Raw genomic sequence first — 17,229 nt, forward strand, 5'->3', positions numbered from 1 at the left:
TGAGGACTAATCATTTGTAATTCAAAGGAGATTAATAATTTATGATCAAATTTTGTGTGATATATGAATTTATAGCAAAATTTTATATAGTATATTAAATTTTAATATAGTGTATTAACTCATAATAAAATAGATCAACAAGATGGTTAAAAAGTGGAGGTGTTAATGTTCCAAAGATAATTGATCATTCTTGAAGTTACTTATTGTGTTAGTCTGGGTCCTCTAAGAAACAGCTTCCAATATAGGATTAAATGTGAGGATTTTGTTAAGGGAACACTGTGTAACAGAGTGTAAGGGGCCTGGCTAAGGCTGGTAGAGCCATAGGATGGCCATGCCACTCTGTCTACAAGTAAAGAAGAGAGGGAGGGAAAATCAGATAAGGTATCCTAGACCACTGTGCAATCTAAGAAGGATTTAGCAGTCTTTGGGGAGCCCTTGAATCAAAGTCAGCCTTAAGAGGAGTCCCTTGTTTCCCAGGAATGAGCCCACCTTAGAATGCCTGCTGTGATCAGCCACTGTCTGGGAGTAGCCCATGGGAAGCATGGCCTTGGTACAGGCATGAGAATGGATTTCAGAACCCAGCACCTGAGACCCTTGGTCAATTAATCTCCCTCTGGTTGGAGGTCTTTGAGGCACATTCTTATGTCCCCACAATTACCAAATATGTTTTTCATTTTTGTAAGCCCATTTGGATCCTCGATTCATCTATTAACTTTATACATACCTTGTGGTCACCTACCATGCGTATAGAGAATGCCACTCAGCAAGATGGACGTTGCGTCTGCCCTTACACAGCTTGTGGCAGTGGGCATTCAGGTAGTCATTACAATAAAATGATCCTGTGTATCTACTTAAGTATAATGTGCCCCAATATCACTTTAGATGAAATAGTCCCAAGTTACCCACCAAATTAAAATATATTAAAATGCTTCTATCATTTTATGATTTCTGGATTTTTTTAAGGGAGTAGAAGATAAACATTGACCAATATTTTTTGGAGTTGTAATTTGCCCACATTTTCCACAAAAGACTCCATCTCTTGACCTTCTCCAGTACTCATTTCTCAACCTTAGGAAGAATTGTGAGGATAATTTTGAATTGCTGACACTGTTAACTAATATGCCTAGCAGATATCGAGCAAAATGAGTGAATTTTAAGAAACAATGTCAAACTGTACTATGATGACACCGTAACAGTTTCTAACTCCCTACTGTACTTAAAATGTAGAAGGACTCAGTAACTTAGGCAATAATAATGTATTGATAGGTCAGTGCTATGGTGGGAAGATCAAGGTTTTAGCCAAGCAGCTCAGTTCAGATCCTCCCATAATCCATAGACTGCATTACATTGGCTTTTCATGTTACTAATCCACTGTAAAATTAAGTTCTGACTGCCATGCCTGGCTACCTTTACATGTTAGAAGAGCCTTATGATTTATTTAAGTAAAAACTGAATGATTGCTTTCACGTGTTCTCAGTAGTAGCTTTTATATAGTAGACTTGGCCCATAGCGATCATTTCTCTCTTCTGAGGCTGCAGAGCCAAGAAGTACTCTCCAATTACTGCAGTGGAGATTTAGACCAGATGTAAATAATGTGTGTAGTCAGCAAGGAAAAGGAAGTCTACTCAGTCTCCTCTGAAGAGCTTTAAGAATGATCTCCAGTGTGTCAGGAATTCTTTATGTAAAACTTGTTTCAGTGCCAAAAGATGAGGGGGCAAAAAAAAAAAAAAAGGTGACCTACGTAACTTAAGGGCATGGTTGTGAAATAACTCTCAAGATATTGGATTGGTTATTTTAAAAGTAAGTTTTAAAAGGGATGTGCAAGTCAGAGCCAGAAAAGTAAAAAATCTATTTTGCAATCTTCTTTTAAAATTCATCAGGTCTATTGATTTTTGAATTTTTTAATAATTTAAAATGTCACAGACTGTCTTCAACCCATAGCATGACTTCATTCTTTTGAAGGCTTTAGTTGATTCCAGAGGGTTAGCCTCAGGAACTGGCCATACATAGACTCTGAAAAACACCTTTTCTTTTAATCATGATACATGAACACAGATCAGAAGTGTCATGTCCCAAATCCAAAGAACATTCATAATATTGAAAGAAACATATTATTAATATCTGTTTTTAATTAGAGAGCAAATGATAAGGTAGAAATTGAAATTTTTGTCAGAGGCCCATATAGTCATGAGCCTGTGGTCCCCATGGGGTAGGCAAGTATATTTATTTCTCTGACAATGATGTCACACTCGATGCTTTCATTTGGCAGTCAAACATAATAAAACATAGAGCTCTACTTACACTTCAAAGAACACCAAATGATAAAAGCAAAAGTCACCAATCCAAAATTATATATATATATGTATATATATATATATTTTAGGTGTCAAATCTAGAAAGAATAATTTGTGTATGTGTCATGATAAAGCAAGAATAATTTCTAAAATAAAAAGGGGAAACATGATTGCTTATTTCTTTAATTACTGACATGCTTTAAAATGTGTTTACACCAGGGATAAAGTAAAAAATAAAGCCATGATCAGGCACTTATGGTAATGTGTGGGTGAATTTATTAAAGAGCAGGCATTGATGGAAGAGAGAGAGGGGAAGGGATTAGCTGGGGTGTGAATACAGAGCCTTTGAGGTGGAAAGGGGGCACAGACACACCCAGGAGATGCTGAGTGGGGCCATCTGATGATAATCCGTAGGACTATTCAGAATAAGGGCGGTGAAATTTGAATTTCACTAGTATTATCTGGTAAGTGTAATGGAGGGTTAGAGAGGGTTTCCGTGTCATTATAGTACAATTGGATATTATTACCTAAATATTACCCACCTTGCTTGATATCTCCTAGTAATGCTTGCTAACAGCTATTGGAGTAAAAAATTGTTGCTATAGTCCATCCTCATTGATAGAAATGAGTACTGGAGGATGGAGAGAAAGCAGCCACATTCTTTCTGGTCTTCCTTGTGAAAAGGCAGACAGCTCGATGTCACTTCTTTTATTTTAAAATTTTTTTTATTTCAGAGTATTATGGGGCTACAAATGCTTTGGTTACATAAACTGCCTTTGCACCGCCTGAGTAAGAGCTATAAGGGTGTCCATCCCCAAACGGCTCAGACCCATTAGGTCTGAGCTTACCTATCCCCTCCTCCCCACTCCCACCTGCTCGACACCTGATGAATGTTCCATACGTGCACATCAGTTTATTAACTATGTCATTCACAACATGCGTAAGTTTCAATGCCAAAGCAAATGATTTGTCAATCGGTTCCCTTGAAATAAATATTTACTAGAAAATTATATAAAAAGAGACCTCTCTAAGATGTAATTAATTAATCTAAGGAAACATGCAGGTCTAAAGTTGTTTTGCTAATTCATTAAGCTTTTATTGGGTCACAATTCTACCACTTTGGAAAAAAGTCTCGATTAGGATAATTACATAATTGTCAAGTTGAATGAAGCCTCACATGGGAAAATGTGCCCACATTTTGAATAATGATATAACACATTGCAAAAAATGATGGAAAAATCACTGTTCAAACATTGAATGACGGTTATAATTACTATTTGTCACTTTTTATGTCAAATATGTAATAGCGCAAGAACATTGATGAAAATAATTTGCTGATACTCATGGTGGTAGTGGGAAGAACCAGGTTGCATCCAATAAACGTGGTTGATATTCCTCCTCCATAATTAATAGCTTATGTTACCTTTGGTTTTTGTATCTGAAACTCATTGTAAACTTCTGAGCTCGGTTCGTGGATTGTTTTTTATGTTAGGAGCTTGGAGATTATTTTCACTCATTCTGAGTAGTAGCTTTGGTATATTTAGAGGCGATGACCCATAGGGATTATTTATCTCTTCTGAGTCTGCAGAGCTCAGGAAGTATACTCAGATTTCTGCAGTGGCAATTTAGACCAGATGTAAGTAAAGTGTGTGGTCTGAGAGAAGAGCATGTCTATTCAATCTCCTCAGAAGAGCTTTAGGAACAATCTTGAATCTCAGGACTATTTTCAGTAAAACCTGTTTCAGAGCCAAAGGCATACATGAGCAAGTTTAACTAGATTACTTAAGGACACCGTGATTTTGCAGATATCTTGTCAAAATGATACTGATGATGAGACAGGTTATGCTGAAAGCAACACGGAAGTACCTATTGTGAGATAGTTACCTAAGCATAACCTGTGTATTAATCAGGCTTTCAAGTTTATGTCTCAGAGAAGTAGGTTTGGTTGGCAAACGAATATTTTTTATGATAAACTGCTCCTTTATCTGTATAGTATTTCTTGTCTGCTTTGCCATTTTACTTTTCCACTAAGTCTTTTTTTTGTTGAGTCCTTGGTGTCATCACATAAACTAGTAAAAGTGCACTGTTTGGTTCTAGCCCTGGCTTCGCCTTTGATTCATTGCACTATTTTTTTAAGCAAGATTTCTTTATGTTTATCTTTATGGATTAAAGATATTGAAAGCCTTTCTGAAAAAGGCCCCTTTTCATAGGTCTGGCATTCTAAACTATTTATGCTTGTTTTCTGTGGTTCATTTTGTTGTTGTTGTTTGTTTATGAGAGCCATAAAGAATTTCATAAAGTACTCCTTGTAATTGTTCTTGCATTTACTGTCATTATCTTTCCGAAAACAGTCCTTTCTCTGTAATGGAAAGGTGCTTCACCAAATTCTAATTTCTCAGTACTCTATTTTTCTTGTAGACCTTTTGTTATAAGGTTTCTTCCACACATAAGCAGAAGTAATTCCCTTTGTTGGAATATACAATTGAGGTTTATTTTTTAATAGGCAAGACCACTCGAAAATGAGAGTCAGTTAAGGATTATTATGACCAGAAACATACAAAACATGATTGTTTTATCTGGATTTCTATGAAGCAGGAGACATTTTTCAATTCCTCCTTCCACTTTCCCTTTTTCTCAACCGTTTACACTGTATTGGCTTTTCAGGGAATTAGATAACAGGAAAGATATATATTTTTGCTCATTGGCTTTATTAGCCGAGATATCTGGTGTTATGTAGTTCTACAGCCAGCTTTGCTTATGACAACTTAATATAGCTACTACTTTTGTCTGAACTCAATTCTGGGGAGATGGCTGCTAAGTTCCCCTCCATGCCCAATTCTAATTCCAATCCATTGACCCTCCTGAAACAAAGAGTTGTTGGTCCAGCCCAGCAGGCAGGGGGGATACTAGAGGGTGCCAGTGAGGGGGTTGTTGTGGGATTCCCTACCTTCTGGGTTGTAAGAGCGTCTGGGGGCCTAGAAGAATCTCAGGGTGGGATTTGAATTGTGTGGATCCTGGGTATTGTTTGCCTTACAGGAATCCCTGGGTCCTGTGGAGAAAGAGCAGCATTAGAGAACATTAAGGTGCCTGTTTTTCCTGTTTCCCAAGGAGCTGAGGATGATCTGAAATTTGGGCCATGTCGTCTCTATCCCGAGGTTGGGTGAGGAGGAGAGATTTCATTAGATTTCATTTGGGTGCTTTGGCCTGCAGCTTCACTGCTGGTCCCCAGGGACACAGAGCCCTCCACTATCTGCATCTTCTGGGTGTTAGTCACCGGGGGCAGTCAGTCCCCGAGCACCAGCAAGCAGAGTAAAAAACAACCAGCCAACCAACCAAGCAACCAACTGCATACTTTAAAGAATCTAACATCAATAAACAGAGAGAAAAAGCCAAAGCCAGAATGATTCCTTATCAAAATAAGGCTATTCAGGGAGATGGACAACAACATGAATGGAACTTAGTAAGGGTACTTTAAGGAAATTCTAATAAAACAACAAAAATACCTTAAGAAACTAAAGATATGATTTTCTTTTCCAAACTGAAAAAATGCAAAAAAAGGAATGATCTTTGTAGCTACTTGAATTTGCACCTGGAAAATCAAGTGAAAGTAACATTTGACCCACACAGAAATTAAGTTGTAAATGGTAGAAATCAGGAGGGAAAATAAAATAGATTTATAGAATACATATGTAGAAGAGACCAAACGTGAATAATTGGCATTCTAGAAGGGTAAAAATGCTGAAGGTCAAACAGTAGTTGCAGGCACAATATATGAAATTTTTCAAGCTAAATAAAAACTTTGTGTCTGCAGATTGAAAGGGCTCAGGATGTTCTATGCAGAATGTTGAGATAAGACACATTCCTAGGGACAATCTGATAAAAATGCCCAAATCACAGGGAATCTTACAAATTTTGAGAAAGAAGTAATAGAGCCAGGAGATGCTGGAGTAATACATAGTGTACTAAGAAAATAACGCTGTGAAAAGTGTCATCCTTCAAATAAAAAAAATAACCTAATCTATTAAGATAATTTTATGTTTCAGATACATCTATCACATTGTCTAATTTGTTTTTTCATAGGATTATCACTCTTCAAAATTTTCATTTAGTTTCTGTTTCTGTGTTTATGTCTCTCCCCTCCCCCACTAAAATGTAAGATGCTTGAACTTACAGGGCATTTATTTTCTGTTTTCTTAGCTCTTACAACAGTACATATTGATTGACTAACTGTCCATTTCAAGTTTTAGAGGTTAAAATTTTTTGTATAGGCCGGGCGCAGTGGCTCACGCCTGTAATCCTAGCACTCTGGGAGGCCGAGGCAGGTGGATCGCTCAAGGTCAGGAGTTCGAGACCAGCCTGAGCAATGAGCGAGACCTCGTCTCTACTAAAAATAGAAAGAAATTATCTGGCCAACTAAAATATATATAGAAAAAAAAATTAGCCGGGCATGGTGGCGCATGCCTGTAGTCCCAGCTACTCGGGAGGCTGAGGCAGTAGGATTGCTTAAGCCCAGGTGTTTGAGGTTGCTGTGAGCTAGGCTGATGCCACGGCACTCACTCTAGCCTGGGCAACAAAGCAACACTCTGTCTCAAAAAAAAAAAAAAAAAAATTTTTTTGTACAATAATTTTGAAATAGGTAAAATGTTTTTAATTTGTATGTATGAGGCTTTTAAAAGTGCCTCCTGTTATATTATCACCAGAAAAGGTAATAATCTTGTCCATTTACATTTTTTTTTGGCTCAAAAGGAAAGATTTTTGTAAAGGCCTATGGAAATTGTATCAACATTTTATTCTCATGGAAGAAATGTGAAAAGCACTGTCTTTATGAACCTATTAAACTCTTAAAGTATATTTCCCTTTTAATTTCTCATTAAAATAAAATTTAAAAACCTCCAAAGCAAAAAAGCTGTCTTTTTATATATACATATGTTTATATATATATATCTGATCTATATATAGCATATATTTTTTTTTTACATTTTTAAAAATAGCTTTATTGAGGTATAATTAATATATGTTAAACTGTTTATGTAAAGTATACAGTTAGGTTAAGTTTTAACATATGGCTATACCCATGAAACCATATTTTGTCCATGTTTTAATTTGGTTGGGTTTTCTTATTATTGGGTTTTAAAAGTGCTTTATATATAAGATATATTTTATATACACACATATGTATGTTTGAATGAGCATGAATGCAAGTGAATAACTGCTATGGTAGTGGACTAAGTCATTGTTTTGGTTTTATATACCTTGATGAGCTGTCTCCTATGTATCATAACAACATGATGCTGGAGGTTCAAGGAGCTCACAGTCTAGCGTGTGAGCAGCACAGTGATGCTGTCTCGGTGCTACCCTTGGGTGGGGAGGCAGAAGAGCACAGTGGATCAGAACATGATCTCTGGCATTAGAATGCCTGGGCTGCAATACCAGATCCCGCTCAATAGGGGAGTGATATAATCTACCTAATTTTCAGTTTTCTTTGTATAGAGAATAACACTCATAGTACTAAACATTCAATCAGTACTTTTATTATTAGGTTTAAAATGTAAATGAAAAGGGAGCCAAAAAATTCTTTAAAAAGCGTAGATATAACAAGATAAGACAAATATGCTCATTATTCCATAAAAAATGGCTCTCAAAAAAAAAAAAAAAAGATGCTGTAGGATATATAATCAGAGCCAAGGAAAGACTATCTGAACCAGAAAGTGGTTCATAGACAAAAGAAGCTTATGATTTGGAGTCCAGTAGGCCTGAGGTCTATCTAGTACCTAATGCCAACAACTATGTAACCTCAGGCAAATCATTAAAATTCTGAACCTAAGAGTTCCATCTCTATCACTGGAATAATCTATCCCTGGGCTTACTGTAAAGTTTCAACGGTAACATGCAAATCCCTTAGAACAGTGCCCAGCATATAATAATAACTCAATAAATAGTTATTATCTATTATATTATTATTTTTTAAGAAGAGAGACAAAAATGCACATTTTTGTCTTTCCCCAGGTATGTGCAGGGAAAGGGAGAATAGTCATACTGTTTTATGATCATATTGGGTAGATGAATACATCATAGTTTGATAACATTTGAGCCTTAAAACTCTACAGTGAATTCGTCTTATTTAGATTTCTTGCTTGCCAAGAAACTGGTATGGATGATATATTCTTAACTGTAAAATTACCTCAAAGAACTAAAAGTAGACCTACCATTTGATCCAGCAATCTTACTACTGGGTATTTACCCAGCGGAAAAAAAGGCATTCTGTAAAAAAGATACCTGTACCCGAATGTTTATAGCAGCACAATTCATAGTGGCAAAGATGAGGAAACAACCCAAGTGCCCATCAATACATGAGTGGATTAATGTGGTATATGTATACCATGGAGCACTACTCAGCCATAAAAAAATGGTGAACTAATACCTCTCGTATTAACCTAGATGTAACTGAAGTCCATTATTCTAAGTGAAGTATCACAAGAATGGAAAAACAAGCACCGCATGTACTCACCATTAAATTGGAGCCAATTGAACAACACTTATGTACGCATATGGAAATATTACTCATCAGGAATCAAGCAGGTGGGAGGGGGGAGGAAGGGATGAGTAAATTCACACCTAACAGATACAGTGCATACTATCTGGGTGATGGGCACACTTGTAACTTTGACTCAAACTGTACAAAAGCAATTTATGTAACCAAAACATTTGTATCCCTGTAATATCCCTGTAATACTCTGAAATAAAATAAAATAAAAAAATTGAAAAAGGTCTTTAAAAAATGTTCTGGCATTAAAACCAATCTCTTTTCCACACAGTGCCATACTAGCTAAATTATCATTAATATGGGGAGAGATTATCTGTCTTTGGAGGGCACAGGCCTTTCTGAGTGACAGGCAGTCATTGAAACAGGGAGAAAAGGCAATGAATGTGGTATGAAAGGTCTTACTGCTGAACATGAGTACTTAGAGAGAGACTCTAATAACTTCGATGTAGGACCTATACTAGTATCATTCTCCTGGCATGTTTGGGTGGGGTTGTGAAGTACCAGAAAGCTTTCAGGCAAACCAGATTGTCAGGACAGGCAACTAAGGGAACTCCTGAGGCCCAATTTTCTCCCTAGCTTCTGTTATTGTCACAGTTTAAGATTCAAAAGCTGAACTGAACTCGATTCCGCATTCAGGGTGCATCTCCTAATATTGACTATAAGCCCTATAGTCCTAAATACATTTCACTGATCTATTTTTGAATTTTACATACCATGACCCCTCATTGGTTCATAACCTGACCCATTCTTACGACAGCTTTAATCATTTCTGGAGAGTTCACCGTGTCATTTTTAATTAGCCATACTTAAAAACTTGCCTTCATGAACAATGTAGGAAATCTCACCAATAGCTGTGGAAAGACTTAATGGATCTAAGTCTTTTAGTAGGGACAAAAGAAAGGAACTTGGTAGCTCTATATGTATTGCTGTTGCATTAGCAGAGTTAGGATTCCTGATTTCTGTGGCATTGCCCTTTTGTCCTTTTCACTGTTATTAATATTTTGATGTCTCTTTGGATTTACAGAACACAGTGACATAGACCAGGAGACAGCACTGGCTGGTGCACAGGGCTTCACGGGCTGCCTCTCTGCGGTGCAGCTCAGCCATGTGGCCCCTCTGAAGGCTGCTCTGCACCCCAGCCACCCAGCCCCCATCACTGTCACAGGCCACGTGACTGAATCCAGCTGTGTGACCCAGGCTGGCACGGACGCCACATCGAGAGAAAGGACACACTCATTTGCAGGTAACCTATGGCTCTTCCTCTGCCCAGTCACTATCCCAGCTTGTCTGTTCGATATTCAGAACTTCCGATGTTGCCTTTATTCTCCACATGGTTTCTTAAAGTTGGTTTTGCTTGTTTAACTTTCAGTTTTCTTTCCCATTTCTTTTCTAGAGTCTCAATTTCTCAGTCATGTGGGCCATTGCAGTTGCCATTGCTTAAATTGAAAATTATAGAGCTCTCGCGTTCACCTCCATCGTTCCGTTCTGGTTTAAGACATTTATGGATTTTTCAAAATTTCTTCTTTTTACTTGCCTATATCACACTCCCCTCTTTTTGTGCTTTAACTACAGATCATTCTGGAACAATAGATGACAAAGAGCCCCTAGCTAATGCAATCAAAAGTGACTCTGCAGTAATTGGAGGTAATAGGAAGCATGAATGAGCTATCATTACTAATAATGGTGACTATTTAACATTGTAGAAAGTATCTATGAATCTACACATATCCCAGGTGCCAGGCCCTGAATCGTGAAGACAATGAGGTGGTTTACTATTTGTACATTGTGTCTTATAGAATCTGTATGAATTCCCTGGTTCTTTGAAAATTTTCAGTATAAATAACTGGCAATTTCACTAAAGCACCACACTCAAAGAACAGTTGCTAGGCTGTGTATTAATGACTATGATTTAGCTTGAAAATGGTCATCGGCAATCCTTAGGGAATTCTGAATGTATCTGAGTAAAGGTCATTTTTCTTGGCTTGGACATAACCCTGCTACTACAAGTGTTCACGTAAAAAGTAGAAAAAAACCTGAGATTAACATTAGAAATGTATATTTTGTATTGCCTTAATAATAAAGGAGATATTTACATAGTTTAGATGCTCCCATCAGTAAATATTACACTCTCAGTTGCATTTTTTATCAAATGGACTTAACATGATTAGTAGTAACTTTAAATTGCAGAATTAACACAAAAACTTTTGACGTATATCTCTGTGGCTATGTGATAGCGTATTACCTGAGATGTAATTTATTTAAACCCAACTCCAAAAATAAGGCTTTTTTTCTTCCTGATTAATGCTCTTAAGAATGTTATTAATCAGATAATGGAAATGCTAAGAGGTTCACCTTTCTCCACACTCTGAATGTGATACAGACAAACAAAAGTAAATAATTATTCTATTACATTGCCAGATAATGTGGTTACTCATATGCTTGGGCAACTAATGAGGACCTTATACCTGATTCATTTGGGTCTGTTTTTCATACTCTTTCTCCTCTAGACATAGACTTCCTTCAAGTAGTTATGATTTTATTCAGACAGTGAATACTAGTGCTCAAATCTTTGTGAGGATATTAACACCCCGATATCATTCCCTTTTCTTTTTCTCAAAGTAATGGTGTGCAAGTTAAAGATACAAAAAATAAGATCCCTATTTAGTCACCTAACAAGCAAACATTATTTAAAAGCAAAAAAAAGTGTTTGAAGAGTAGTTAATAACTATAGGTCCAAAAGAAATACATTATACAGTAAAAACTCATGTAAAGCTATAGTGTTTACACTGTACTCACTGTTTTAAGCTAGAATTCCTAGTCAAACAAATTGCCTCAGCCTCATAATAGTGCTTTTTCTAGACAGTCAACTAGTATAGATATAGGTAGATAAAAATAGATATAAACATAGAGTGGCATATAGTCAAGCCCATGTTAGAACAAAATATTTAATCTTTAGACTAGTGTTGCTTTGGTCAAAGATCCCTGGTGAGATTTACAGAGTTAGAAATGAAGGGTGTTGATAAGTTATTCTAGTGTTATTCTTGAATGGAAACAAGTTACGGTTCACCTGTGGAATTCTCACTTAGCTCAAATGCATAGGACGGAGAAAGACAATATGCAAGGTTTGCATCTTGGGGGTTTGCCAGGGTTCATGAAACCAGTGGCGTCTGGTTTGAATCATTGCAGGGACTGAGCTCTGGAAGCAGAGCAGCTAGAAATGGCCATCTAAGCTCAGAAGGCCTTGTCTGGGCCGCATGCAATTTGTCTGCTGGATCACAGCGTATCATCCTCTAGTGTGTCAGTCAGTCTTGTAGCATTGTGGTAGAATTCTTTGCTCATTGTCTGGGAACTCATAAATTGCACCTACTATGTAATAATAATTAATCCACGTAAAAGTTTTCCAAATTGGCTAATCTCTCTGTGTTCTTCATTTTAGACGATGGTTTTCTTCACTTACAAACAAATTAAAGTAGCATAAGATGGGACAATTTCTTTAATAAGACATTTAAAAGTGGTGACCCAGATGTTGTAGAGGGTTTCTAGCCAGGATATCTAGATATGGGTGGACAGATTTAGACAAAGAGAAAGCTACATATTTTTTTTCATAAAAACACATTCTCATAGTGTTTCAGATACATCATAGAGTACAGGGGCTGGGCACATTCATTCATAGTAGATTATTTATTTTTTATATGTTTTTTTGATATAACAGGTAAGATCAAGGTTTTCCTTGAGCAAAACAAATTCTGACATAATATCTTCCACAAATTAAAAGAGAGAAATCACATACCTGGAGCAAAAAAATTACAGAGACCATCCCTGATTTTGACCGTCTGGGCCAATGTAATGTTCATTTTGTAATTGTGGTGGCCTGTTTTCTATATCATATTTCATCATTTTTCACGCTGAAATTGTTCAGAAAGGCTCTCTTCAAGCTGGAGTCCTATAACTAGACAATGGAAATATTTGTAGCAGCACAACTGATTATTTTTTTAAAGAATGAGAGGCAAAATATAAGTATTCTGATTAAAACTACTTATTAATTCACATGACTAATAATCATAAAAGTAACCACATCCATTAGTAAATTCTTCAGATTTCAGGTACAGAGTTTGATTACCACATTTATGTCAGGTTAATCAGCATGGGATTGCTACCTTTCTCAGGTAAGGCTGACATAGCCCCAAATCGGCGTGGCTGTTGGCCATGTTATGGTTGGCCGTTGTGAATCTGCCTAGCAAATCACATGCTCAGGAATGTACTGTGACTGATAAAAACCTTCAAATCTTTGCTTGGTTGCTCTCCATTACGGTTGTATGCACTTGCTTTAAACTCAAATGGCGCCTCAGCTTTACAATATGAGATTTGATCATATTTCATCTAAAAATCTATTTTCGTCTTTAAAAAAACCACATCAGTGTCTACTTCCACTGATCTCACTGGAAAAGTCTTTAGACATCAGGAAACTCTCAAATTCATGGTGACAGAAAACAGTTTTCCAAATTCTGTTTTTCATTTGAAAGCTTGAATTTCATCATTGGCAGCGTATGTTGTCTAGTTTTCTTTCTCGAAGTGACAGATTTATTTCATTCGCTTTAGAGAAAATATCCACCAGATAGCCAAGTCTGAGCAACTCTAGTTTGTCTCTTAATAATTCTTTCAAATAAAAGTGGTGTCATAGGAAGCACAAAGCAACTAGTGCAGTTCACAACTCAGATGTCCACACGGTGTTTTTCCTGGAGATGATCATCCTACCTAGGAGTGCTTGGAAGTGCTTCATGTATATTTTTACTGCTTCATTAAGGACATTCTTAGATGAATTTGGCTTTTTTCTTTTTCCTGGGAGTGCCTGGAAGTGCAGTGTCTTCTACTTCATGAATTCAATGACCACTATTATCGTTTGTTGTCCTTGCCTTTAATTCCTACTAAGTACCAGGAATTTTACCCAACCTCCTTTTATGCCATCAGTGGAAGTGTAACACATTTGTTCATTGTCAGACTTCACACACTGCCCTTGTGAACCCCCTCAAAGTGTGCTGGGGACTGCCAGAGGGTCACAGATAACACTAAGGACTGCTGACCTGATGCAATGCCAGGGGTTGATAGCCACTGGCATAGCTAAGAATTGTAGTACTTAAAATTTTTATTTACAATAAGAAGTTTCAAAAAAATCAATATTCCTCATATTGAAAAAATTTATATATATGTCTATTAATATATCTATGTTTTATTAGTCAGGATTTTTCATATATATAACCCACTCCTGCCATTCAACAGTATAACAAATTATTGAAAATCGACTTCATTAAAATTTTTACATATTTAATCATAAAAACACCTTAATCCTTTTATAATGTTGCTACTCTATAATTTCAAAATAATTAAAACTTATTTGTATCTTAATATAAAGTAGCCACATGGCTTTAGAGACATGTAGGTAATACCTTATGTTAAATATAAATGCACCAAATAAATCCAGTGTAATATGCATTCAGAATAAATGGAGATGCACCCACAGGGATGATAGAACTCAGAAGTAAACTCAAAATATTATGATACTGCTTGAACCAGAAATACCTGAAGTTTTAGTATTTCTAATTTATATGTAATAGGTGCTTGATTTAATTGGAAAGTCATATCATGACTTATTAAGCAATGAAGTCAACACAGTTTCTATTTAGACAGAAATTCTGACTTTATCTTTCTTTTCTCCTCTCTCACTAGGTCTGATAGCTGTTGTGATCTTTATCTTGCTTTGCATCACTGCCATAGCTGTCCGCATTTATCAGCAGAAAAGGTTATACAAAAGAAATGAGGCAAAAAGGTCAGAGAACGTAGACAGTGCTGAGGCTGTTTTGAAAAGTGAGCTTAATATACAAAATGCAGTGAATGAAAATCAGAAAGAGTACTTCTTCTGATGGGCAGCTATGATTTAACTTATAATTATGACCATTTGTTTTAATAGCCAGGGGCTCTCAATGGACAAAAAAAAAAAAAAATGTTCTTACACTGAATGTACAGGTAATGGATCTGCAGCACGGCCATCTTGCCACGTCCCGTCTCGGAAGGGCTCTGGGAAGCTTCGTCCAGTGACATATTTCTCATAGCACTCATTCTACGTAACAAGGAATTAGAGATTGCTGTTAATTTCCAACTGTTCTGAGATGATCTAAAACAACTTAAACTTGCTTAATGACTGCAGTTTTTGTGTGTGAAAACTGTAGCCCTGGTCTCTTAGCCATGCAATGCATAAGTTTTGTTAGAGTTAAAAATCAAATTTGGGCTTATATTGACCTTGCTTTATTTGAGAACATATGCTGTGTTTGCTTTAGTCTTCCCAGGGTGTTATTCATAGACCTGGAAATGCTTCTGAGATCCTGTTTGGCTGGTGTTCCCATCCTCAGTGGCCACGAGTATTTAAATGCCTTTGCTTTTCTCCGTGTTACATTCAATATAATACATCAATAGTCTCGAAAAAAGTTTTGTCGTCCTTGGTTTGTTTGTATTGCTCTTTTTTCCTATTTGACTCTTCTTAATGATTTTGAATGCATTGGGTTTTGAGGGTCAGACTTCAACTCTGAACATTCAATTCATAGGCAAGAAGACTCAGAAAGTGCAGTGTTTGTTAGTGTGTGAACTTTTAAAAGTTTTTGATTTAATTTGCTTGTTTGATGGTGACAGTAATTAAGACCCTGAGTAATGCCAATTTCCCAAAGAACGTAAAATGTTTTCAATTAAACTTGATAGAAAGAATTCTTGACACAGCAAAATATTATTTTTAATTACAACTGTAATACCTCAAAATGAAATATACTTCTGAGAATATTTTTCCCAAACCTTATGTAAGTTTTTTTCCACAGGTTTATATTTCTGTTTTTCTAAAGTTTATCACTAGCTTTGTTTTGATCTACCATGACCATATTCCTTCTTATATATTAGGAAAAATAGAGACAAATGAAAGTATAGATCTCCACTCCCCATTCTAAAATATTTACCCCTACAGGCATACATTTTGCTGTGCATTGAACTCTAAGACATATTTTTTTTTAAATATGAGCTGCAACCATGCCCCCTTTCCCCACAAGCAGTAGAGTAATTAGAGGATGCTCACTCTAAGGGGAGATAGTATATTATATGATCTATACTAACTCTGTCACTCTGGTCACCTCTCATCTAGGATGAGGGGGTTAATTTCTCAAAAATTACCAAGAATCAATATAACCCACTGACTATACATTCTGATTAGGGTGTCTGTATACATTTGGAGATCAAACAATTATTAATAGCATTATGGAGCTGTTATAGTAATTAATTTTGAGGCCATGTAAACAAGGTGCTTGCATGGACCTATGTTTGAATTCCATGAGCCAATTATATAATAAAGGCACTTTACTATCCATACTCACACCTTCAAGTGCCTCTCAAGTAAAAATTGGGTTTCTTAGGTTGTCCACATCAGAACAATTTGGAAGTATGTAAATTCAGCACTACTATCAGCTTATTTTCTGTCTTTTGCTTGTTAACTGTTCTTGTAAAATTTGCCTGTCTTTTCTCATAGCACTATATTCATATTGATGTTTCTGTAAAAGTTTAACTAAATCTTAAGGACCTGAATTAACATAATAGTTTATGAAGTATCTATGTTGGTAAATGGTATACTTTTTTTTTTTTTTAATTGGTAGAAGACCGGTGGTGGCGAGGGAAGGATTTAACATAGAAATGGTAGTATTTATTCAACGCAAAGCTGAATGAATGCAAATATCATCACGGCTCTGAATCTATTACAAGTGTTCATCTTATTTAGAAGCAGTATTAACCTCATTGGTAGCTGGAATGTAGACAGGTTTATAGATGGTGAAACCTCATAATCCTCCTTGGTCTACACTGCTAGAGACTCAACATTATGGCATCAAAACACATCAATAATCATATGCCATAATTTTGATTTCCTGATTTGTAATCTGTTCCTTCTTTTTTCTTAATAAAATGCATTTTTGAAATAAAATGCAGAATATATTTTAAGAGATGTATAAAAATTTACAATTAGGGAATAATACTGGATTTCTTTTTCTTAAAATGGTAAAAAATATGTGTAGATGAATGCCTTCTTTATTGGTGTGTGTGTGTGTTAAACATTTTGGTAGATTCTGTAATTACTATGAACTGTTAACAAATGCTGCAGTTATAATTTATTTTTCCTCTTAAAGGGACCAAAAGATGAAAAAAAGTAGAATAATATTTGTTGATTGTATAAGTAAAGTCAAATTACTCAAGATTTAATGTTTTGCCAGAGAACAATTTCGTGGTCAGCAACAGTTTGTGGAAATAATACCATGTATTCAAATTTGGTGATTTTTTTTTCTCTTTTTCTTTTTCTTCAGAGAGGCCAGT

At 36.1% G+C, this 17,229-nt stretch overlaps 1 protein-coding gene across 8 annotated transcripts in view; it reads left to right on the forward strand.

The window, feature by feature from the left end:
* The window catches only part of CNTNAP4 (contactin associated protein family member 4), a 237,728-nt gene extending 220,885 nt beyond the window's left edge, over positions 1-16,843 (forward strand). For 7 of the 8 annotated variants that reach the window (XM_069456618.1, XM_069456623.1, XM_069456622.1 and 4 more), the window contains 3 exons: positions 9,863-10,081; positions 10,411-10,482; positions 14,563-16,843. In XM_069456618.1, the coding sequence (XP_069312719.1) occupies positions 9,863-10,081; positions 10,411-10,482; positions 14,563-14,756 (485 nt within the window). In that variant the 3' untranslated portion in view covers positions 14,757-16,843. The remainder of the gene's footprint in view (positions 1-9,862; positions 10,082-10,410; positions 10,483-14,562) is intronic. The other variant, XM_069456620.1, reaches the window with a different exon arrangement.
* Positions 16,844-17,229: the final 386 nt, after the last annotated feature.

This window comes from Eulemur rufifrons, chromosome 23 (assembly GCF_041146395.1).
Source record: "Eulemur rufifrons isolate Redbay chromosome 23, OSU_ERuf_1, whole genome shotgun sequence".
In the NCBI taxonomy this organism is placed as follows: domain Eukaryota; kingdom Metazoa; phylum Chordata; class Mammalia; order Primates; family Lemuridae; genus Eulemur; species Eulemur rufifrons.